Source organism: Triturus cristatus, chromosome 7 (genome assembly GCF_964204655.1).
Source record: "Triturus cristatus chromosome 7, aTriCri1.1, whole genome shotgun sequence".
Lineage (NCBI taxonomy): Eukaryota > Metazoa > Chordata > Amphibia > Caudata > Salamandridae > Triturus > Triturus cristatus.
The window spans coordinates 792,514,596-792,538,205 of NC_140590.1; the positions used below are offsets into that span (position 1 = coordinate 792,514,596).

The following is a 23,610-nucleotide window of genomic DNA, read 5'->3' on the forward strand; positions in this document are numbered from 1 at the left end:
AAGACATGGATCTGTTGTCTTCTGAGGTGCGCTGACACGACTGCCAAGCACTTGGTGAACACTCTGGGTGCTGTTGTTACTCCGAATGGGAGAACTGTAAATTGATAGTGTTGCCCATCTACCACAAATCGTAGATATTTTCTGTGAGCAGGATGCATAGGGATGTGAAAGTACGCGTCCTTGAGGTCTAATGTGGCAAGGAAGTCTCCCTGTTGTAAAAGAGGGAGGACTTGTTGGAGGGTGGTCATATGAAAATGATCTGAATGTATATACTGGTTTAGTAGTCTGAGATCCAGTATGGGCCTTAGTGTTTTGTCCTTTTTGGGAATGAGGAAGTATAGAGAATATACCCCTGTTCCCTGATGTTGAAGAGGGACTGGTTCAATCGCATGTTTTTGTAACAGGGATTGAACTTCTTGTTTGAGGAGAGAGAGATGATGTGAGGACATTGGACGTTGTTTGGGCGGTATGTTTGGGGGGGATTGTATGAGTTGGAGGCAGTAGCCAGACTGGATAATTTGTCTTACCCACCTGTCTGTGGTGATGGAAGTCCAGACAGGTAGGAATTGTTGAAGCCGCCCCCCGACCGGAGTGGAATGGTCTGGGGGGAGTGGTGGCAAGTCACTGTTTAGTGGCTGGGGAGGTGCGGGTGTTATTGTTGTTGCCCCGCCCTCGACCTTTGTTATTGTTTCCCCGATAACCTCCTCGGAAATATCCTCTGTTAGGGGATGTTTGTCCCGAATTTTTAAAGGTGGATGTGGTCTCAGTTCCCGTGTTTTTGGAGCCTTCTCTATAAAAGGAGCGACGAAAGGAACCCCGGGTTTGAGGAGACTGCAGTGCTCCCATAGACTTGGCAGTTTCATTATCCTTTTTCATTTTCTCCAATGCAGTATCCACTGCAGGGCCAAATAACTGCTCTTGGTTGAAAGGTTGAGCCAGAATTGCGGTTTGAACCTCCGGTTTAAAACCGGAAATACGGAGCCAGGCATGTCGTCTGAGTAAGACGCTAGTATTGACCGCCCTAGAAGCAGTGTCTGCCGCATCTAAGGCGCATTTAATGGAGGCATTAGATATTAATTTGCCTTCTTGGATGAGGTCAGTGGCCTGGGACTTAAAGGGTTCAGGCAGATGTTGCATAAGGTCCTCAAGCTGGTCATAATGCGCCCTATCATACCGGGCTAACAGGGCCTGGGTATTCGCAATGCACCAATGGTTCGCCGCCTGCGCGGCGACCCGTTTGCCTGAGGCCTCTAAAAGCTTAGACTCCTTGTCCGGGGGAGGCGTTTCTCCAGTGGTCTGTGAGTTAACGCGCTTCCTGGCATTTGATACGACCAAGGAGTCTAGAGGGAGCTGGGCTTTAATGTATGCAGGGTCCTGCGGGGCTGGTCGGTACTTTTTTTCGATTGGGGGGTTGAGAACCCTAGCTCGAACAGGGTCTTTAAAGACTTCATTGCCATGCTTTATAACCCCTTTGATCATGGGCAGTATGTGAACAGTTTTTTGTGACTGCTCAAAAGTATCGAGGAGAAAGTCCTCTTCAAGGGCGTCTGTGTGCATTGTGACGCCGTGGAATGTTGCTGCCCTATTTATAAGTTGGCCAAACCCTAAGTGGTCATCAGGAGGGGAGGGCTTGGAGGGGTAGGTAGTGGGGTCAGGCATGTCAGGTATTGGATAAGACCAGTCATCTACAGGTGCTGTGTCTGGGAGCGTAAAACGGTCGTTTGGATCAACAGGATCATTAAATAAATCAGGGTCCGCCCCTCCCCCCAAGTCATCATTATCATCCTGTGGAGGAGGTGAATGATAGGGGGATGGTAAAGGTAAAGGAGAAGGAGGAGGAGGAGGAGGGGGGGACGGGTTAAGTGGTAATAAAGGAGAGGAAGGACGAAGTGGTGAAGTAGCACAGTCCTTCTTCCGTATGGGAGCTGGAGGTGGTGTGATGTCCAGCTTCCGTTTCTTGTATGGGACGGCAGTCACATGTCCTGTTTCGGGATTGATGTAGATCCGCTTTTGAGTAGGATCTGGGCGAAAAAGTTCTTCTGGCTCCGAAGGCGGTGGTGGTGATGACCGTTTCGGATCTTTATGAACTTTTTTTTGCGTGGACGGAGTTTTCGGTACCGATGGATTTTTCGGTGCCGACAGAGGTTTCGGCGTGGATGGATTTTTCGGCGTCGACGGATTTTTCGGTGCCGATGGAAATTTTGGTGCCGAGGGACTTTTAGGCATCGATGTCGAACAACGTTTCGGCGCCGGTGGAGACTTCGGTGCCGAGGAAAGTTTTAGTGCCGAAGGAGATTTCGGTCTTGAAGCCTGTTTCGGTGCCGACAGTGGAGTTTTCGGTGCCGAAGGAGTTATAGGTACAATCACATGAGGTTTGCTCGAGCCCGAGCCACCTACAGGCTTAGATGTCTTCGGAGCCGGGCCCGAGGGCGGGGCTTCTGAAGATGATTTCCGGTCTCGACTGGGCCCAGCTGGCGGAGTCTTGACCAATGTCTTTTTGGATGGGGCAGGGGGTTGGTACTCACACGCTGCCCTATAGTGATGAGGTCATCGGAATAGTCGGCCTCGGACACTATCTCGAGATCTTCGGTGTCATCTTCAGGAACATCCTGAGCAAAGATGTCCTCCGGTTCTGGAGCTGGTTTGGCCATAATATGGTGTCGAGCTCTTCGGTCCCGGAGGGTCTTCTTGGAACGGAAAGCGGAACAAGCTGGACAGGTCGATTCGTTGTGTTCCGGCGACAGGCAGAGGTTACAAACCTCGTGGTGATCACTGTGGGGGAACTTCCCTCCACACCGGGGGCATTTCTTGAAGGGTGACCTGTCCATCAGCCGCTTCCGGAACCGGTCCGAGATGATTTCGGTGTCGACGGAAAGAAGATTGAAGAATTAAATCGATTGCTGAAAGTTTTCTGCTGGAGCGGAAAAAAGTTCATCCAAACCCAATGGCGGAAAAAAACAATCTGACGATGGAGTGGATGCCCATGCGCACTGTTGTCCAGGGGAGGAGTCACCAACCTCGTGACCAAAGGCTTCTTCCGAAGACGACAACAACCTGCAATCATCCGAGCCCAACACCAGATGGCGATCTTATCCTCAGTGTGTGATCTGCAGCTCATATGCCTCGAACATTCTAAGTCCTCAGGAGCCACGCTGCCAGGCTTAGGCTCTCTGGTTCTGGGTGTAAGACCTTTCAGTTTTGCAGAGTTAGGAGGTCCTCGGGCCTTGTGACATTTCAATTATAAGTGAGAACCAGTTTTGCCAGGCCCGCTGTGGAGCTATGAGGATTAGTGTCATGCGGCTGATTCCGCACTTGAGTACCCTGTGTAGCAGTGGTATCGGGGGGGAAAAGCGTAAGCAAATGTTTCTGACCAGTCTATCCATAGCACATTCCCTAGGGACTGTGCACATTGTTGTCTGGATGCGAAGTGTTGGCATTTTTTTGCATTTTAGGCTGTTGCAAATAAGTCGATTTGCGGGGTCCCCCATTTCTTGAAGATTTTTAGAATCTGATTGATTCATCTCCCATTCGTGGGATGCTGATGTTGGTCTGCTCAGCCTGTCTGCGTCTACATTGTCCTTCCCTGGAAGATGAATTGCTAGTAAGTATGTTCCTTGGGATAGCCCATTTCCATAGCTCCTGGGCTAGGGTTGACGGTGTTAATGATTGTTTTCCTCCTTGTTTGTTGATGTAAAACATTGTGGTTGTATTGTCTGTTTGAATCAACACCCTCTTTCCGTTGAGCTCCTTCTGAAAGGCTTTTAAGGCTAGGAACACTGTTTTTAACTCTAGAAAGTGGATGTGCTTTATCGTATCCTGCTGTGTCCATAAACCCCTCACCTTGAGGTTGTTCATGTGGGCTCCCCACGCAGTTGGGAAGCGTCTTTTGTAATGGTCACTGTAGGAGTTGGCTGTGTGAAAGGTCTCCCATGCGTTATGTTCTTCCTGTTCCACCAGGTCATCTTATGAAGAACTGTTTGTGTAACAACCACTAGATCATCCCAACTCCCTCTTGCCTGTGACCATTGTTGTTGAATCCATTCCTGGAATGGTCTCATGTGCAGTCGAATGTTTGGGACTAGATGAATGCATGAAGCCATCATCCCTAGCAGTTTCCCCACTGTCCTCACTGTCAGAGCTTGCCCCTTGTGGTATAGATGTGTCTCCTTCAGTATTGCTACTGTCTTCTTTGTGCTCGGGAACACCTTCCCCACGGTTGTGTCGATTTCAGCTCCTAAGAATGTCTTTACCTGCTCTGGTGTTATTGATGACTTTTCCCAACGTATTGAGAAACCAAGCTGGACCAAAGTCTATGACCCTTTGTAGGTGTTCTTTGAAAAGGTTGTACGTGCTTGCTCTTACTAACCAGTTATCTAGGTATGGTTAGACGTGGATTCCCTGCCTTCCTAGGTGGGCTGCTACTGCTGCTAGGCATTTTGTGAAGACTCTTGGTGCTGACTTGAGTCTGAACGCTAACGCGGTGAATTGGTAGTGGGTTTTGTTGATTACGAATCTGAGTAGGTTTTTGTGTCTGTTCACGGGAATGTGCAAGTAAGCGTCCTTTAGATCTATAGTTGCCATGTAGTCCCCTACCTGTATCTGAGGTATTACTTCTTGTAAGGATGTCAATTACATTTTTTAGTCTTTATGAACTTGTTCAGGAACCTTAAGTCTAGAATCCGTCTTAATGTTCCGTCCACCTTTTATGAGGAAGTAAGTTGAACACCCCCCCACCCCCCTTGTTCCTTTCCTTGTAAGGCACCCTCTCTATGGCCCTTGTGTATACGTTTTTGTGCTTCTTCGAGCAAATGAGGCAGTTCTCTTTTTGAATGAACCATGTTCTTTGGTCTTCTGCATGGCGGCAGTTTTGCCAGTTGTATGCAGTATCCGTATTGTATTATGTTTAGTATCCATTTGTCAGATGTAATCCTCTTCCACTCCTGGAAGAAGTTTGCTATTCCGACTCCCACTGGTGTTGCATGTTGGAGGTATTTTTTGTTGTTTGGGACCTGATGTTCTTGTACGTGTATTTGTTGTTGGGTCCTCTGGGATCTTGCTAGTGTACAGCAAGGTTGTAGTGCAGTCACTTGGAGGTGGGTTGCTGTCCCCCTCTTTGCTGTTGACCTCTTCCTAGAGTGCGCCCTCAAAAGGATTGCATCCCCTGTTGGTATTGCCAACCTTGCTGTTGACCCGGTTTCCCTCCTTGGTAAACCTTACTGAAAGGTCTGGTGTCAGGCTACTGGCTGGTGGTTTCCCCTGCCTGCTGGTCTCCGCGATGGTGTCCCCCTACTCATACCTCTGAATTGTAGTGCCACCATGGACCTTGCCGTTTCATTTTCCTTCTTCAGTTGAGTTAGCTTGTCGTCACACAGCTGTTCCGAACAGTTGTTCTCCATTGAATGGTGTATTTAAGATATTACTCTGCACCTCTGGTTTGAACCCTGGGATTCTTAGCCAGGCGTGTCTTCTCTCCGTAAACCCGATCATCATTTGCCTGCTTGACGTCTCTGCAGCATCTAGGGCTGATTTCAAACATGTATTGGCCATGTTTTTTCCCCTCTTCCCCCAAGTGTGCTGCCCTTCTTTGGAACTGGTCTCGCAAATGTTTCACCAGTTTGCTTACTTCCTCCCAGTGCTGGTATTGATGCCTATTGATTAGTGCATTAGAATTTGCTATGCGCCACTGAATGGCGGCACTCCGTTCCATCTTTCTTCCTGCGAGATCCATTCTCTTGCTAGATTAGCCCTTTTTCTGGCTGTGGAAGCTATTATAGAGGCAGCAGGCACTGAACCTCTGATGTACATTGGGTTCTTGGAGGAGTGTTTGTATTTTTCCCTCCCCTTGGTGTTACTGCCTTGCATGTGGCAGGTTAAAGGCTTCCTTTCCATGATCCAGCACACTTGGGAGCATGGACAGGAATTGGCTTCTTGTCTGTGTGGGCAGCAAGGTCTCTAGGAGGAAGCAAGACTGGCTTTTCCTCCTCTAGCTGCACTCCATAGGTGTCTGCTGACATCTTTATCACTAGATTGTACACCCCGATGTCGTTGGGGGGTGAGGGCCTCGAAGGGTACGAGTCTATCCCTTCTTCTGGCGAGTCGACATTGAGATCTTGCCACTGCATGTCTTGTGTCTCAGAGGTTGCCGAACCGCGATAGGTTTGGTCCTCTTCTTCTCCCTCCGAAGTAGTATTTTTCTTCCTCCTGTTCATCAGCTGGCTCTGGGGGTCGTAGGAACCTGTAGTTCCTCGAGGTCTTTTTCAGGTAGTGTCGAGGTCTTCGGCGGGATCTTGAATTGCTTCATTGTCTCAATCTTTCTTGCGCTTCAAGATGCTTGCCACTTGGTCTTCGAGCCTCTTCCTTTTCTTCTCGAGCTCCGATGCTTGTGTGTCGAGATTTTCGGGCTCTTGGCGCTTGTTGACAATGACATCGAGACTTGCTTTACCCTCTTTCTTCTATGTCGAGGAGTCCTTTTCTTGACTGCTCTTCGGCGACTTCATCTTAAATAGGGTTTTTGCCATCTGGGAGTCCTTGGCAAAGGAACCGATGGACTGTTTGTCCTTAGACGAGCTTGCGGTCGCCGAATGTTTGGACGCTGGGGATGTTTTGAGGACTTCGAGTCACTTTTGGGGCTCGGTCGACTGTTTAGGGTTCACTGTCTCTCCTCCTTCGGAGGTCTCCTTTCGGCGTCGACGACTTGGAAGTGCGCGTCCTCCTCGCCATTGGACCCTTCAGTGACGTTGTACTCTTACTCGCTGGAGAGGCCCAGGTCTCGAAGTGATTGTGGTGGCCCTAGACCCTGCATACAGTAATTCGCTCTTCTTTGCCTCTCCTTCACCCTCAAGGTCTTTGGGGTGAACGCCGAGTACGCGTTGCAATCTTCAGAGCGGTGGTCGAGCAGCAGGCAAAGGTTACAGACTGGGTGCTGGTCCTTCTGTGCGTACTTGTGGTGGCAATTGTCGCAGAATTTGAATGGTGTCTTGTCCATTACAGCGCCCAAGGAGCCCCCTGTGTGAGCATTCTCTGTCGGATGTCGAAGTTTCGATTTTCCCCCCTTCTCTGTGACACGGTTCACCGCCTCGAAGGCTGGTGTGTCGTTAAGTTGTTTTCCTGTCTTTGTAGCGGATTCTCGTGGATACTTCTCTCCAAAGTTCTGGAGCTCCTTCCGTCTCGATCCAGACCAAACGGCGGAAAAAAAGAATCTGAAGATGGCGACAAAAGGTGGGAGCTTCCGGAGGAAGCACGTCGACGTCAGAGAAGGACACCAAATGGTGGTATATCGACGCGCACCAGGCCACGAAAAAAAGACTACAATTCCGGACCCAACCACTACATGGCAGAATAATTCGCAGCATAGTGAATCCAGAAAAGATTCACGCTGCAAAACGGTCCTAGACAGGAATTGCAACTGACATTTGTGAATTGGTTCAAAAGGTAGACCCATTAGCCTTGTAAGAACTATGTTGAAGTTCCACTCTGGAGCAGTGGGAATTCTTGGTGGTATTACCCTTTTTAATCCTTCTATGAAGACTTTAATCATTGGTACTCTGAATAGGGATAAGTGTTGCTGTTTTGCAAATATGCAGCTACTGCTGCTAGATGTAAGCAAATAAATGTGTAGGCTAATCCACAATTTGCTGTAAATGCAAAAGATAAGGAATATGCTACTTACCAGTATGCATCTGTTCTTGGCATGTAGAGCTGCAGAGCAACACACTTAGGATAAGATCGCCATCTGGTGTTGGGCTCGGATGATTGCAGGTTGTTGTCTTCGGAAGAAGCCTTTTGGTCACGAGATAGGTGACTCCTCCTCTGGACAACATTGCGCATGGGCATCCACTCCATCCTCAGATTGTTTTTCGCCAGGATGGGAAATGATGGTGTATAAAAATAAAGAGAAAGGATGTCCATGTGTAATGTCTAATTAAGACAATGCTGGAACAGATACAGGTCCCGGGGAGGTGGGTGGGCGTGTGTGGCTCTGCAGCTCTACATGCCAAGAACAGATGCATACTGGTAAGTAGAATTCTGTTCGAGGCATATGAGCTGCAGATCACACACTAGACTATATAGCAGTGTCTCCCCTAGCGGTGGTCACCTGTATCCGTTGCAGCAGTTTTGAATAGAGTATTTAGGACAGCTTGGCCTACGCAAAGCCTGTTTGGATTGCACATCAACAGTAATGTTTAGTGGAGGTGTGTGTGGTAGACCATGTGGCTGCTCTGCAAATATCTTCTCAGGGAATGTTCCCTAAGAATGCCATGGAAGCCCCTATTTTACGCGTGGAGTGCGCTCTAGGGGGAACTGTAAGAGTGCGTTTAGCTTTTTGGTAACAGATTTGGATACATTTAACTATCCACCTGGCTATACCGAATTTTGAAATGGGGTTGCCTTTACGTGGTGGAGAGAAAGCAACAAACAGTTGTTTGGTTTTGCGAAAAGTTTTGGTTCTGTCGATGTAATAAAGCAAGGCTCTTTTAACATCTAAGGTATGAAGGGCTCTCTCAGCTACTGAGTCTGGATTAGGGAAGAAGACTGGTAGCTCCACTGATTGGTTAAGATGGAATGGGGAAATGACTTTTGGTAGGAATTTTGGGTTTGTCCTAAGAACCACTTTGTTACGATGTAGTTGTAGGAATGGTTCTTCAATAGTTAAGGCCTGTATCTCACTTACCCTTCGCAGGGATGAGATTGCGATAAGGAAAGCCACTTTCCATGTAAGGAATTGCAGTTCGCATTTATGCATAGGTTCAAATTGAATATGCTACTTACCAGTATGCATCTGTTCTTGGCATGTAGGGCTGCTGACATTCATATCTGTGCATATTGTACCTAGTGTTGGGTCCGGATGATTGCACATTATTGTCCTGGAAGAGTCTTCGAAGTATCACGAGATAGGTGGCTCCTCCCCTGGACTACAGTGCGCATGGGCATCCTCTCCATCCTCAGATTGTTTTTCGCCATTGTGGCAGTGATGGAGTAGATACCGTAAGTGATGACCATGCTATACAGTAATTCCGAGTGCTGAAGCCGCTACAGGCGCCGGGGAGGAGGGTGGGCGATATGAATGTCAGCAGCCCTACATGCCAAGAACAGATGCATACTGGTAAGTAGCATATTCAGTTCGAGGCATGTGGGCTGCTGAATTCATATCTGTGCATAGATTATATAGCAGTCCCTCTATTAGCGGCGGCTGCCCGTGCCAGCTGCAGCAGTCTGAAAAAGGGTCTTGAGAACAGCCTGTCCTACAGCTGCCTGCTGTTTTGAATGTACATCTACACAGTAGTGTTTTGTAAATGTATGTATAGTGGACCATGTGGCTGCTCTACATATTTCCTCTAAAGGAATATTCCCTAGGAAAGCCATGGACGCCCCTAACTTTCGTGTTGAGTGGGCTCTGGGAGGAATCGTTAATGTGCGTTTAGCTTTTTCATAGCAAATTTGAATTTAACGATCCATCTGGCTATCCCTGCTTTGGAAATGGCGTTGCCCTTGTGTTGTGGAGAAAAGGCAACGAACAGTTTTGTTTTCCTAAAATCCTTTGTTCTGTCTATATAGTACATGAGGGCCCTCTTTACATCTAGTGTATGGAGCATTCTCTCTGCGACATTTTCTGGATTTGGAAAGAAAACAGGCAGTTCAATAGTTTGATTCATGTGGAACTGCGATATCACTTTAGGCATGAAAGTGGGGTTAGTACGTAGTACAACTCTGTTTGCGTGAACCTGTATGAATGGCTCTTGAATGGTTAGTGCCTGGAGTTCACTAACTCTTCTCAACGAAGTGATTGCCACTAAGAAGGCTACTTTCCAGGTGAGGAATTGAATCTCACATGAATGTAGAGGTTCAAAAGATGGACCCATTAACCTGGTGAGGACCACATTCAGGTTCCACACCGGTGCCGGTGGGTGAGTTGGAGGAATCACTCTTTTGAGTCCCTCTAAGAAGGCTTTGATGACAGGCACCTTGAATAAAGAGGGGTGCTGCCTGTTCTGAAGATAGGCCGCTATTGCGGTTAGATGTATTCGGATGGAGTTGTATGCCAGATTGCATCGGTATAAGTGTAACAGGTAACAGATGATGTTCTGAATGGATGCATCCAGCGGATTAATGTCATTGTTTTTACAGTAAATCACAAATCTTTTCCATTTAACCGCATAGCAAGCTCTGGTCGTGGGTCTCCTGGCCTCCTTGATGATATTCATACATTCTGGAGGCAGGTTCAGGTAGCCAAACTCTAAGACTTCAGGAGCCAGATCGCCAGGTTCAACTGCTGCGGATCTGGGTGCTGAATTTCGCCATGGTTCTGTGTTAAACGTTTGGGTGTTAGCCGCAGTCTTTGAGGCGGCACCACGGACAGTTCTAGTAACGTGGTGTACCATGGCTGGCGTGCCCACATTGGAGCAACCAGGATGAGTGTCATTGAGGGTTGCCGTAGTTTGCGTGCCACTAGCGGTATTAATGGCGCTGGGGGAAAAGCGTACGCAAATCTGCCTGACCAGTTCATCCATATCGCATTGCCCTGCGACTGTGGATGCGGAAACCTGGCGGCAAAGCTTTGGCATTTTGCGTTTTCCCTTGTGGCGAATAGGTCTATCTCTGGATGACCCCACTGCTGGAAGTACGGTTGGAGTACTGATGGATGTAGCTCCCACTCGTGCATTTGGTGGCTGTGTCTGCTGAGCAGATCCGCCATCTGGTTGTCCTTGCCCGGGAGGTGTTCCGCCATGAGGAACATGTTCCTCTGAATGGCCCACTTCCACATGCTCTGAGCCAGATGAGACAACTGTGGAGAGTGTGTTCCTCCCTGCTTCTGTATGTAGTACATGGCAGTCATGTTGTCCGTCCGGATCAACACGACTTTGTTGCACAAGTGTACTTTGAATGCCTTCATTGCCAGGAAGACAGCCATCAGTTCCAGAAGGTTGATGTGCATCATCTGTTGCTGTGTTGTCCATAGTCCCTGCACTGTGTAATTGAGTACATGAGCTCCCCATCCCTGGAGAGATGCGTCCGCCGTCAGTATTATTTGTGGAACAGGCTCTTGGAACGGTCGGCCCTTGCAAAGGTTGTGTGGATTCCACCAATGCAGAGAGTTGTATGCCCGACCGCTCACCAACACTAGGTCTTTCAACTGTCCATGAGTCTGATTCCATTGACGTGCCAAGCACTCCTGAAGCGGGCGCATATGTAGTCTCGATTGCGGGACTATGAAGATGCAGGAGGCCATCATGCCTATAAACTGCATGAACACTTGCGCTGGAAGGGAGTGTTGTGGTCTGAACTTTATCAGCAGTTGCATGCTGTTGATTCTCGCTAAATTTGGCTGAGCTTTGGCAGCCAGAGTGTCTATAGTCGCGCCCAGGTACTGCCGTACGTGGGCGGGTTGGAGATGTGACTTTGGATAATTCAGTGAGAATCCCAGACTGTGAAGAAGGTGAATGGTGTGGGATATGAGGCTGGCACACTGCTGGGCTGACTTTGCCTGAACAAGCCAGTCGTCCAGGTAAGGGAAGACGTGAATGTGCTGTCTCCTTAAGTGTGCGGCCACTGTCACTAGGCACTTGGTAAAGACTCTGGGCGCTGTTGTTACTCCGAAAGGGAGTACTTTGAACTGATAATGCTGATCCTGAAGAGTGAACCTGAGATATTTTTTGTGTGATGGGTGTATGGGTATGTGGAAATACGCATCCTTTAAATCTAGTGTTGCTAGGAAGTCTCCCTGACTGAGTAACGGCAGAACCTGCTGGAGGGTGAGCATATGAAAATGCTCTGACAGAATGTATTGGTTGAGAGGGCGGAGGTCTAGTATAGGTCGTAGAGACCCGCCCTTTTTTGGGATTAAGAAGTACAGAGTACACACCCCTGACCCCCGCTGTTCCATAGGCACGAGCTCTATGGCTCCTTTTTGCAGCATACTTAGTACTTCTTGCCGCAATAATGTCAAGTGCTCTGCGGACATAGGACGGTGTCTTGGTGGTATGTTGGGTGGATTGGATGTAATGCCAGACAATAACCGTACTGGACAATTTCTCTGACCCCCCTGTCTGTGGTGATGGATCTCCAGACTGGCAGGAACTGTTGGAGTCTCCCCCCGACCGGTGTTATGTGGGCGGGGGGCAGCGACAAGACGTCACTGTTTGTTATTGGCGGAGGACCTGGTGTTGTTGTGTCCTCGTTCTCTGCCTTTGGTGCTGGATCCACGATATCCACCCCTATTGTTTTTATTATAGGTACTCTGGGTACCTCCTTTACTGTACTGCTGCTGGGACCCCTGACCTCTAGCTGCTCCTCTATTCCCGGGGCGACGAAAGGAGCCACTCCGAAACTGCTGCGACTGTAGAGCCCCCATAGATTTCACAGTTTGTGTCCTTTTTAATCTTTTCCAGTGTAGTGTCAACCTCGGGGCCAAATAAAAAGTCTGGGTTGACTGGTTGATTCAAGATATTATTTTGAATCTCAGGTTTGAAGCCTGATATTCTCAGCCATGCGTGCCTCCTCAACATCACACTAGTGTTGATTGCCCTTGCGGCAGTGTCAGCTGCATCTAGTGCGCATTTGATGGACGCATTTGTAATGAGTTGTCCCTCTCTGATGAGGAGCTCCGCACCATCTTTGTATTCATCTGGTAGGTGTTCTAGCAGTGTTTCTAGTGTATCGTAGTGTGACCTGTCGTATCGGGCCAGGAGTGCCTGAGTGTTGGCAATGCGCCAGATGTTTGCTGCTTGTGCTGCTACCCTTTTGCCTGATGTTTCTAGCACTTTGGACTCCTTGTCTGGAGGAGGAGCATCACCTGTAGTCTGCGAGTTAGCTCTCTTGCGAGCATTAGAAACTACCATGGAGTCCAACGGCACATGTACATTGGGTCTCCGGGTGCTGGTTTGTATTTCTTCTCTATTCTCCGGTTCAATACCCGTGCCCTGGTAGTTTCCTTAAAGATGCCTAGCATGTTTAAGAACCCCTTTTAACATTGGTAGTGTCTTGACCATTGTTTCTGATGTGGAGAACGTGTCCACCAAGAAATCCTCCTCCACAGAGTCAGAATGGAGTTCCACTCCGTGATTGGCAGCTGCCCTTTCAATGAGGGCGTTAAAAGCAGCAGTATCTTCAGTGGGAGATGGTTTGATATTATAAAGATGAGTGTCAGGAGCATCTTGTGGGTCACCTTGGTCAGTAGGGTCTCCCCATGCTTGATCTTGGTCTTGCTGTTGGTCATCAGGGTCATTATCCACAGGATAAGTGGTATAATCCCCAATATAGCCCTCTCCTGCATCCGCCTCCGAGTGTGTAGGAGAAAAGGATGGTGGTTCCTGATGATAGGTGTGGAATGTTTCTACAAGCACTGGCGTCGAACCTGATGCCAGTTTCCTTTTTAGTGGAATCTTGTATGAGTCCAAAGCCTTCTCTGGAACAATTCTCCGCTTGCGGAACAGCCTACCAGTGTCGGCGTCGATAAACTGGTCCTGCGAGTCCTCGACATCGGCTCTTTCCGTGGACACTGTTCGTGGTTGTTCGACACTCCTCCTAAGTTCGAACATCTTCGGTGCCCCTGGTGGCGGCAATCCAAACTTGATCGGTGCCGGCGCCGAGTGAGCTTTGGCGACCTTGTGTGGTTCGGGACCAGTTTTTGGTTCGAGGGTTGCCCGTTCCCTGATGCGCTTTAGGGACTCCGGCACCTGTTGCAACGTGAATGCAGACGGTGCTTTGGAACCGATAGGCTCTTTGGAGACAGGCCTCGACGCGGTCTCCGGTTTCTTCCCAGCCTTCGGGTTTTCTATCCGGAGTTTGGGATCGACGCCCTGTTGATCCGATATTTTGGCAGTCGCCGCACTCTTTGGTGTTGACGTAGTCGGATCGACCACCGTGACCTTGGTGGTCGGTGCTCCAACCTTCGGTGCCATAGGCCGTTGCGTCTTCTCGGGACCGAGGGCCTTCTTCTGTGTCTCGGTGCCGAAGCCCTTTTTTTGTTTCTCGGTACCGAAGTCCTTCTTTCTTTGGTCGGCTCCGATGTCCCTTTTCTGTGTCGACGGATTGGAGGGCTTCGATGCCTTCGATCAGACCTGAACCAGTTGCACTTTCGGTTTCGATTTGACCGGTTCTGGGTTTGGTTTCGCTTTCACTGAATCGAATCCAGTCTTTTTTGATATTGTTGGCTCTTTTGAAATGTTCGAAGCCGGGCTTAGAACGATCCGACTGATCTTGGGCGATCCCTCGACCTGAGCCTTATCAAGACTGTCTCCTTCGGCCTCCGCATCTACGGATTGGCCTAGCTCCTCGCATGAGCTATCTTCCTCGGCCCCAAGGGCCTCATCGTCGTCTCCTACCTAGTCGACGACGTCTTCGTCCTCGAAGATCACCTCATCATCGTCGTCAGATTGGGATTCATGCTCCGAAGCATGGCTCGAGTCTATCTCTTCGACGCTCTCGACTTCTTCATCCTCGGTGCTGAATATGTTAACCGGGTTAGGCGCCGATTGTTTGGCCTCTAATCTAGCAGCCCGTCGATTCCGAAGTGTCTTCTTTGACCGGAACCGGGCGCAGGCCATACACCTTGACTCATGATCCTGTGATAAACATTTGTTACACACCGGATGGACATCGATGTGTGGATATTTCACATGACCTAAAGGACATCTCTTGAAGGGAGTCCTCGATTCCATCCTCGAACGTCGATCGATGTTCGGGCCAAAACTAGGTCCGAGAAGTGTGAATAAATCCGAGAACAAGTATAATAATTTGTCGATACCGAACGCAAACAATACCGACGATACCTAAAGGCTTTTGGCCTTAAATAAAGTTTTCCTAACTTGAGCTAAGATAAGCACATCCGAACCCAATGGCGGAAAAATACAATCTGAGGATGGAGAGGATGCCCATGCGCACTGTAGTCCAGGGGAGGAGCCACCTATCTCGTGATACTTCGAAGACTCTTCCAGGACAACAATGTGCAATCATCCGGACCCAACACTAGGCGGCGATCTATGCACAGATATGAATTCAGCAGCCCACATGCCTCTAACCTTGAAACTTTTATTGAACTCAATGCATTATTGGGTTTAAAATTGTGTTGCCTATTGCAACCACTTGTAACTTTCTACAAAAGCCAATTGCATATTGCAAAAGTATTTATATAAAGCATCTCATTCTGAGAAAGTATATTTTAATATCTATTGTTGGTTCTAAAATAAAACAAGCATATATTTTTTATATATAAACCATTGGCCTAGTGTTCAGTTATTGAGTGTGCAAGACCATTTGCTGCCTGAGTGTGTACAACAAATGCTTATTACTACCCTCTGATAAAGCCTTACTGCTCGCCCACACTACCACAAATAGAAAGTAAGGTGCTATCTACTTTGACCTCTGCCTACCTTTGGGGTTCCACTGGACTCTGTGCACACTATACCTCATTTTGGTATAGTATATACAGAGCCAGCTTCCTACATCGTCCATGATGTAGGCAGTGGCGACAGAGCCTTAGAGCGACCCCGCTCTGAGTCCTGCATCGTGTCAGCCGACCAACAGGGAGAAGGCAAAGAGCGCCGGTGATTCTTTGCCTTCTTGGACTTACCCAAAGGCCTCGAAGACTGAGTGCGACGAGGTGTAGGGGCTCCGCAAGCAGCATCGAGACCTTCCTTTCGAACGAGACCAGGAACAACGCGGGCCGCCAATTACTTCCCGGACCGCTCACGCAAAGACTTTGGATTCATGGCCCAGCAGTTGGAGCATGACTGTCGGCTACAGACACCAAAGACACAAGAGGTCTGGATCAGTCACAGACATCAGCCTGTGACAGGAGTCGCAAGGCTCGAACTTGGTCCGGCCTTGGGACATCTCTCATGCACCTGCAGTCAAAGAATCAAAAACAAAAAAAGTCGACAGAATGTCGAAAAAGGCTAGTCACAAAATGACTATGGGGTAGCTCTCTCCGGATCTGCGCTAGGCTGGCGCGGAAAAAACAGCAGGGGCGGCGTCTAAGTAGATGGACACTGACGTCATCCTGGCGACCACGACACAGACGGAGTCAACCGACGCCACCTAACGACATGCAGGGGTACAGCTAAGAAAAAATTCTCCGGATCCAGTCTGACACCTGGGGGTAATTCGAAGGTAAGGTCACCATATCCCTTGTGCACAAGACATTAATTACACATCCATGTTCAAGGCATGATTATGATAAAGGAACTGGCTATTACGCAATGAAGGGACTGAGGTAGGCAGTCTCAACCTAAAGCATAAAGAGGAAACCCCTTTTAGAATGCAGTCTAATTTCAGGACACAGGACTCAGGACACATGGCTTTCTGGTTCTTACTGTATCAGTCTGTGCCATACCAATATGGTCAGCTTGGAGAAAGTGAGGTACAATCATTTGTCATTCCCTTAAATTCACTCTTTAAACAGCTCTGAGAACCGTACTCTCTTTATAATATTTAACACTTAAATTGCATTCAGAGGACAGAAGGTACACATTAAACAGAAGACACTTCCTACTATTCTAAAGTTACACTTTACCTTGCTGGAATCGCGGTGGGCCAGGGGGTACTTCTTGGTTTGGGTCGACGGGGGGCTCTGGGGTTAAAGTAACAAACTGCTCCCGGCTGATCATGTTAACTTTCTTGAAATTCTCAACTTCTTGCTTCATGATGGGGGAAAAAAAAAACCATCAATACATGGAAAAAACAGACTTGATTGAGGAAACTTCTTTAAAAGAACTGGTTAGCTAGAGTAAAAGACCAATTGCAGCACAAACAAACTGTTAGAGTAGGGAGATTCAAGATATGGGGAGTTCTTGCCCAAGAGGGGCTAGGAGCAGAATACACCTGGAGAAGAAAATTCAGAACACCATAATTAACTCATTTATTTAAATCAGAAACTATTTCATAGGCATCTGTATTAGGAGACATTTTGAGATAACATTAAAAATACTATAATATTCAAACTATGAAAATCAAATAATGCTGTAGACAAGATAGCAACCTAGAGTGTGCCAATCACCACAAAGAATTCCGACACTAAACTGTAAAACACCTGACAAAAAAGCAAAAATCTTGACACCCACAACCACCCAGTCAGTTGCCCCTTGAATCTACTAACCAGGCCAAATGATAGCCAGAAACATCCAGAGGTGTTGCTCTTTAAATGTACTATCCACAAAAGACAAATAATGTTATGTTAAGAGACACCTTTAAAGCACACAGCTACTCAAGAGTGTCCCGGAAGGGCAAAGGTAAGAGTGGGCAGGGGTCTACTGGACAAAGACAGGTTTTAAGCATTTTCCTGACCAGTCTCATCCTTAGTGAGCTGGAGTTCTGTGCACCAGCAGAGAAGTCTTAAATAGAATCCATTTGCGTACCGGAAGCCAGTACAAATTTTGCAAATGAGGAGAAATGTGCTCCTCACCTAGCAGCAGCATTTTGTACTATTTGAAGTTTCCTTGCAAGAGATTGTGAAATACCTGCATAAAAGCCATTGGTGTAATCTAGCCTGGACATGACCAATGCCAAGACCAAAGTAATCCTTATTGGGACTGACTGGAAGTGCAGGAATTTCTTGGCCATGCATAGAATGCTGAAACATTTGCCTACCACAGAATTAATTTGATTATGGAAGGGCAATTTATTGTCCAATTTCACACACAAGTTATTAACTTTTTCCACCTGACTATTGGGAGGAGGTGCCCCATCTGGCCAGCGCAGTTACAATTTGAGGTCAAAATTATGCCCCACACTGAATCCCTGACTTTGTATTGCACTTCATTTGGAAGAAGCTCATGCAATGGAAACTTTGTCTTGTTTAACAGGCACCCCCTGTCAAAGGAGAAAACAATCTGGTTATTATCGGCTTAAGATATTATTTTGGCCCCAATGACTCAACCAATTCAGCGGGGGGGGGGGGGGGGGGGGGGATATTAAATAATGTGGGGCTAAGAGCCGACCACTGAGTGACCCTGACCGAGACATAATGGCTACCAGAGAAATAAGGGGGTAGCCAAACCTCTTGCCTTTTGTCCTCTAGGAAGGATTTCAGCCACTTCCAAGCCTTGCCTCTGAGGCCAATCGCCTGAAGTCGGTCAAGCAGCCTGGCATGAGGGACAGAGTCAAATGCTGCCAAGTGGCCGAGCAGTACCAGGACTGCCCTACCACCAGCATCAACGGTGCTTTTAATCAGAACATAATGATGACTAGCACCATCAGGAACTCTGACCTGGGCCCCCAAAACTATTATACAAGCTTAATCCACAAGCTACTTCGATAGCAGTTCTAGCCAAAGAGATAATAAACTAAATATCATCAACTGGAGAGCATCATACAATTTGAAAAGATCTTCGATTTAAACCAATTCTGACAAAAAGAGGACTGAACCCAATCAACTATATTGTGTAAATAGCTAAAACAAAAACAGCATTAATTCAGATTGCAGATGTTCCAGAGAAAATAAACCTTTCACACCAACAGGGTTTTTCCTCCTGGAAGAAGCACTGAAGTTATATTGATTGTAATCTGGGATGGACTTCGGTTGAGTGGCTGCACTCTGCTTACTTCACTATATCAACATCTGCTGAAATGGAACAGTCTACTTCAAAGACTAAACTGTTCTGCAATATAGGGCACCACCTTGAAATGGTTCCACTCAAGCCTCAGAACAAAGTATGTCACTCCCTTAATTTTTGTAAGCATCCGTCTCACAATATGTGGTTTTCACAAGCTTCAACTATCAATCATTCAGGATTTGTATAGCACATCTGCTTCACCCGTGAAGGTCTCTAGGCGCTGTGGGGTCATGCTGTGGGATCACGCTGCCTGTTCCTATTGGTTGAACATCCAGGTCTTGAGGTCCTTCCTGAACTGTTGGAGTGATGAGGCTCTGAGGTGCAGATGGAGGGTGTTTCAGGTCTTAGCCGCCAGGTGGGAGAAGCGGACTCTGCTGTTTGCCCAGCGGTGGCACTGGTTTGCTGCTATTTATTTATTTGAAAGGATATATTTAGCGCTGGCTAGAGGGTATCAGAGCGCTTTACATGAACATAGGAAAACTGAGAAAAACAGAACAGGATACCAAATGAAGCATGCGAATACATCACATTATAAAAATAAGCGGAGTGAGTAGTTAGGGTAAAAAACGAGCTATTTCAAAATGTAGAGGACAAGAAACAAACAAATATACATGGGGGTATAAGTCAGTGTCTGAGAAGGGAGGAATGTTATGAGCAGTGGGTGAGTGCAAAGATGGTACGGAAAGAAACTGACAAAGACGAAGCAGGGAGAAGAAGAAAGTTCAGTCTGTGTGGGTATTGAGGACCCCAGTATAAGTTAAGAAGGTGGAGTTTGAGGTCTTGTTTAAAGTTGAGGTAGGAGGGGTTGCAGCATTGGTCCAGTGGGAGGGAATTCCAGATGCTCAGAGCATTCCCAGAGAAGGAGCGAGATTGGGTGGATTTCTTTTTTAGCGGTGGGGGGGGGGGGGGGGGGAACTAGGAGGAGCAAATTGGAGCTTCTCATCAGTTTGGTGCAGCCCACCTTTTTGAGTTTAAGTATAGCGGGGTTTGTTGGTGAAGGGCTTTGTGCGTGATGCAGGCGGTCTTGTAGAAGCATCTTCCTTTAATAGGGAGCCATTTCAGGGCTTTCAGGGATGGGGAGATGTTGGCACATTTTTTACAATCCATGAGGATTCTGGCCGCCAGGTTGAGAACAGCTCTAAGTGGGGCCAGGTGAACTTTGGGGGTTCCAGTGAGGATAGCGTTGCCACAGTCTAATCGAGAGAGGACTAAAGATTAGACAACTGATTTGAAGTCGTCAGAGGGAATGAAGGACTCGATTTTCTTGAGGTGACGGAGAATGCAGAGTGCTCCTTTGGCCGAGTTTATGTGGTCTTTAAGGTCAAGCTTTTTATCAAGCTTGAAACCTAGGGATTTCGCCGAATCAGATAGGGAGTGTGCGCAGTTGAGGGCATTCAGGTAACAGATTTGGGTGTCGTTGGCATAAAGGTGATAGTTGGTTCCCGGTTGTTTCAGTATAAAGGGTGAGTGGTTACATAAAGAGGTTGAAGAGAAAGGGGGAAAGGATAGAGCCTTGCAGTGCACTCAAGGAGACAGTCGTCGGGTTAGAGGAAGGATTTGATTTTGATTTGTTGTGTTCTGTGTTGGGGGAAAGAGGTGAACCATTTGAGGACCACACCGTTAAGGCCAAAGCGAGATTGAAGCGAGTTTATTAACCAGGCATGATTGACTGTCAAATGACGCCGAGAGGTCAAGTAGAATGAGAAGGCACGCTTCACCATTGTCAAGGGATTTGTGGATGTCGTCAACAATGTTCAGCATTGCAGTTTCCGTGCTGCAGCCTTTCCTGAAGCCAAATTGAAGGGAGTCAAGTAGGTTAAAATTACTTATGCGATTGTTCATTTGGAACAAAGCACATTTTTCCAGGGCTTTAGCAATAAGTGGGGGGTTAGAGATTGGTTGGAGGTTGTTGGGATCATTGGGGTCTGCAGTGAGGTTTATAGGAATGGGGTTGATTTGTCTGCATTGGAGGGAGTCGGGGACACATCCAGAGGCAAGGGAGGTATTAATGATCTTGGTCCAATAGGGGGTGATGTGGTTAAGGTTGTGAACTAGGGACGAAGGGAGAGGATCTTTGGTATGTGAAGATGGTTTAAGTTTGGCAATAATAGTGGAGACTTCGAGCTCGGTCATGGGGCGGAAGTTGTGCCAGGAGGTGTTATTTTTTAGTTGTAGGGTAGGAGGTATAGAAGCGGGCGAGGATTGAATGGGTAGGAGGTTGGAAGAATGAGGTGGAAGGGGTGTTGCAGCCCAAGAGGTAGTGTAGAAAGCAGTGTTGCAGGTTAATTGGGGGTTGGGCGGGTCCTGGTTTTGAAGGAAGGATTGATCAATGTTAGCAATTTTTTCTGAGAAGCTGGCAATTTCCTCACATCTCGAGATGGACGCCTTCATCTCTAGGGGGGGGCCAAACAGGTTTGTTTTCTAACAATGTTAAAAAGTTCTCTAGGCCTGTTTTTGACCCTATCAAGTCGAGCACGGAAAAAGTCTGCCTTTTCGTTAAAAATGTGTTTCCTGTAGGTGGATCTACCAGTTCTGAGGAGGGCAAGGCGAGAGGGAGAAGGGTGTTGTCTCCAAGTTCTTTCTGCCAGTCGAAGCGGACGTCTTTCGTTATTCAGTTCAGGATTGATCCATGATTTGGATTGGATTTTTCTTTGTTGTTTTAGTTTATGGGGGTCAACTTGGTCCAGGATCTCCCTTACAGTCTTATTGATGTGGTTAGTGAGCTTGGTAGCATTTTGAGAGTATGGGGTGAGATGAAGTTGAGCTTGTAGTTTATCCTCAAGTACACCTGGTGGGATTTGTTTAAAGTTTCTGATCCATTTAGTAGATTTGGTATTTATTGTAGTGGGCGGAAGGGCTCTGGTAGCCATCTTAAACAGAATCAGGTGATGATCAGACCAGTCAATATGGATGATATTGGTGAGGGAGGCCAAATCAGTGTTGGAGATGATCGCATCGAGTGTGGCCCTTTTGATGTGGGTAGGTTTGTGGCATAATTAATTGCTTGAGGTCGTTCAACTCAAGAAGGTGGATGAGGCGCATGACCACGGGATCAGTTTCTTTAGTCCAGTGGATGTTGAAATCTCCTAAAAAGATTTTTTTTTGCATCTGAAAGGGAGAGGGGGGGTTGGTCGGAAAGTTAATCAGCGAAAAGGAGAGGTTCACCCGGAGGGTGGTAGATGTTATGAAATCTAATCGGGGCGGAGCCCTTTACCGGGAGTTCAACGCCAAGGTAGTCAAAAGTTTTTTGATCCCTGTTATGTAAAAGGGAGAGTTGAAAATTAGACTTATGAATTATTGCAAGTCCACCTCCTATTCTATCTGGTCTGTCTTGTCTAATGATGGAGTAGCCGGGGTGGTGTGGGGGGTGGGGGTCGAGTAGGTCCAGAATGGCCGTCGAGTGATCATTAAGCCAAGTTTCAGTGAGTAAGGCGATATCAATAGCCTCGCTGAGGATCGTTTGATAATTCAGTCGCATGTCTGACCACAGATCACCAGTTGACAAGCATGCAGGAAAAGAGAGTTAGGGTGTCATTGGCGAGTTTAATGGAGTGTATGGTGGTGAGTTGTGAAGGGGGTCTGGGGGAACTGGGTGCAGCAGGGATTCTGTTTAAGCCCAAAATAACTGGGATGTTGGAGTAAGGGAGGGGTTGGTTATTGTTAAGAGGTTTAGGAAGGTAGGAGTTACAGAGGCTGATTAGGTCATGCGTGGAGAGATAGCTTACTGCACGGAGTGGTCTATGCGTTCGACTGAGAAGAGGTTTGGTCAACCATACGTATGTTCGGGGTAGTTATGAGAGGGAGAGCGGGGGTTACAGTGAGGGTGGGGGGGTCCAGGTATGGAGGGAGTTGAAAGCCTCTGAGATGAGTTAATTCGATAGTCATGGCTGCGAGTTTAGATTCAATGTGGAGAAGAGACTTTGTAATAAGATTGGTTGGGAGATCAGAAGAGACGTGCAAAGGGGATGAGGAAGGTCTTGTGTTAGCTGTGGGAGTTGATCTAACTGGAGGTGGTCCAGTAGTAGATAAGTGAATCAGGGAGGTGTTCGATGGCAAATTAAGCAGTCCAGCAGTCGGGAGTGGTATGCAGGTGGGCAAGATGATGGTGGGGGATTTGGGGCTTGAGGAAATGTCAGGGGTGATTTTGGGAAATTTGGGGCTTGAGGACAGGTATGGGGGGATCGTACAGGAGTAGAGTATAGGTTCTGGGAAGGTGGGTGGGGTAGGAGGGGAGGTGTTAATTGTCACGGTGGGTTGGGGGGGCAGGGTCTGAACAAGGATGTCTAGATGAGGAGTGTCCGGTAGTGTGGGTGATGTGGAGGTAGAAGTGGGTTTGATGAGTTGGTAGGATAAGAAGCTGAAGTGATTCTCAAAAATATTGAGGTGGAATTCAGACGCTAGTATGAGAAGGTTACCGGATTTAAATATGGAAATGTCAATTTCACCACGGAAGGAGGGGGATGGCGCAGTTGACAAGTTGCTGCTAGGGAGAGGGCTCTAGAATGGAGTTCCCTGGTAGGTTGGTAAAAATTCACATGTTTGTTGAGGTACACCAGTCCATAGTTGTGTAGTACATTTTAAGTATGGGTGGGCAGCAGCTTGAACTGACATCTCTTTGCGACTGGTAGCTAATGAAGTTTCAAGAGATCGAGGATGAGTCGGAGTGCTGTGTTCTAGATGGTCTGGTGTTCCCTCATGAGTTGGGCGGTGATTCCTATGTAGAGGGAGTTGCTGTAGTAGACAAGAGCTTGCGTGACAGTTCACATGCTGTTGGGTGAGAGCCATCTGAAGACCTTCCTGACCATTTGGAGGGTTAGAAAGCAAGCGGAGGAGACTGCACTGACCTGCTTTTTCATGGATAGCTGGCTGTTAAAAATGATGCAGACGTTGCAGGTGTGGTTGGTAGGTTTGGGGGTAGGGCCCAGCTAAGGTGCCCACCGTTCGTTGTTCCAAAGGTCATCCTTGCCTTTCCGAAAGATAAGTACTTGTCTTGTCTGTTGAATTTGAGAGTTGTTCATCCAGAAGGCCGCATCCTTAATGCAACTTTGGAACAGGTCTTGGA

At 47.6% G+C, this 23,610-nt stretch overlaps 1 protein-coding gene across 4 annotated transcripts in view; it reads right to left on the reverse strand.

The window, feature by feature from the left end:
• Positions 1-23,610, reverse strand: part of LARP1 (La ribonucleoprotein 1, translational regulator) — a 938,019-nt gene that overhangs the window by 276,457 nt on the left and 637,952 nt on the right. For all 4 annotated transcript variants that reach the window (XM_085617634.1, XM_085617633.1, XM_085617636.1 and 1 more), the window contains exon 12: positions 16,511-16,634. In XM_085617634.1, coding sequence (XP_085473760.1) covers positions 16,511-16,634 — 124 coding nt within the window. The remainder of the gene's footprint in view (positions 1-16,510; positions 16,635-23,610) is intronic.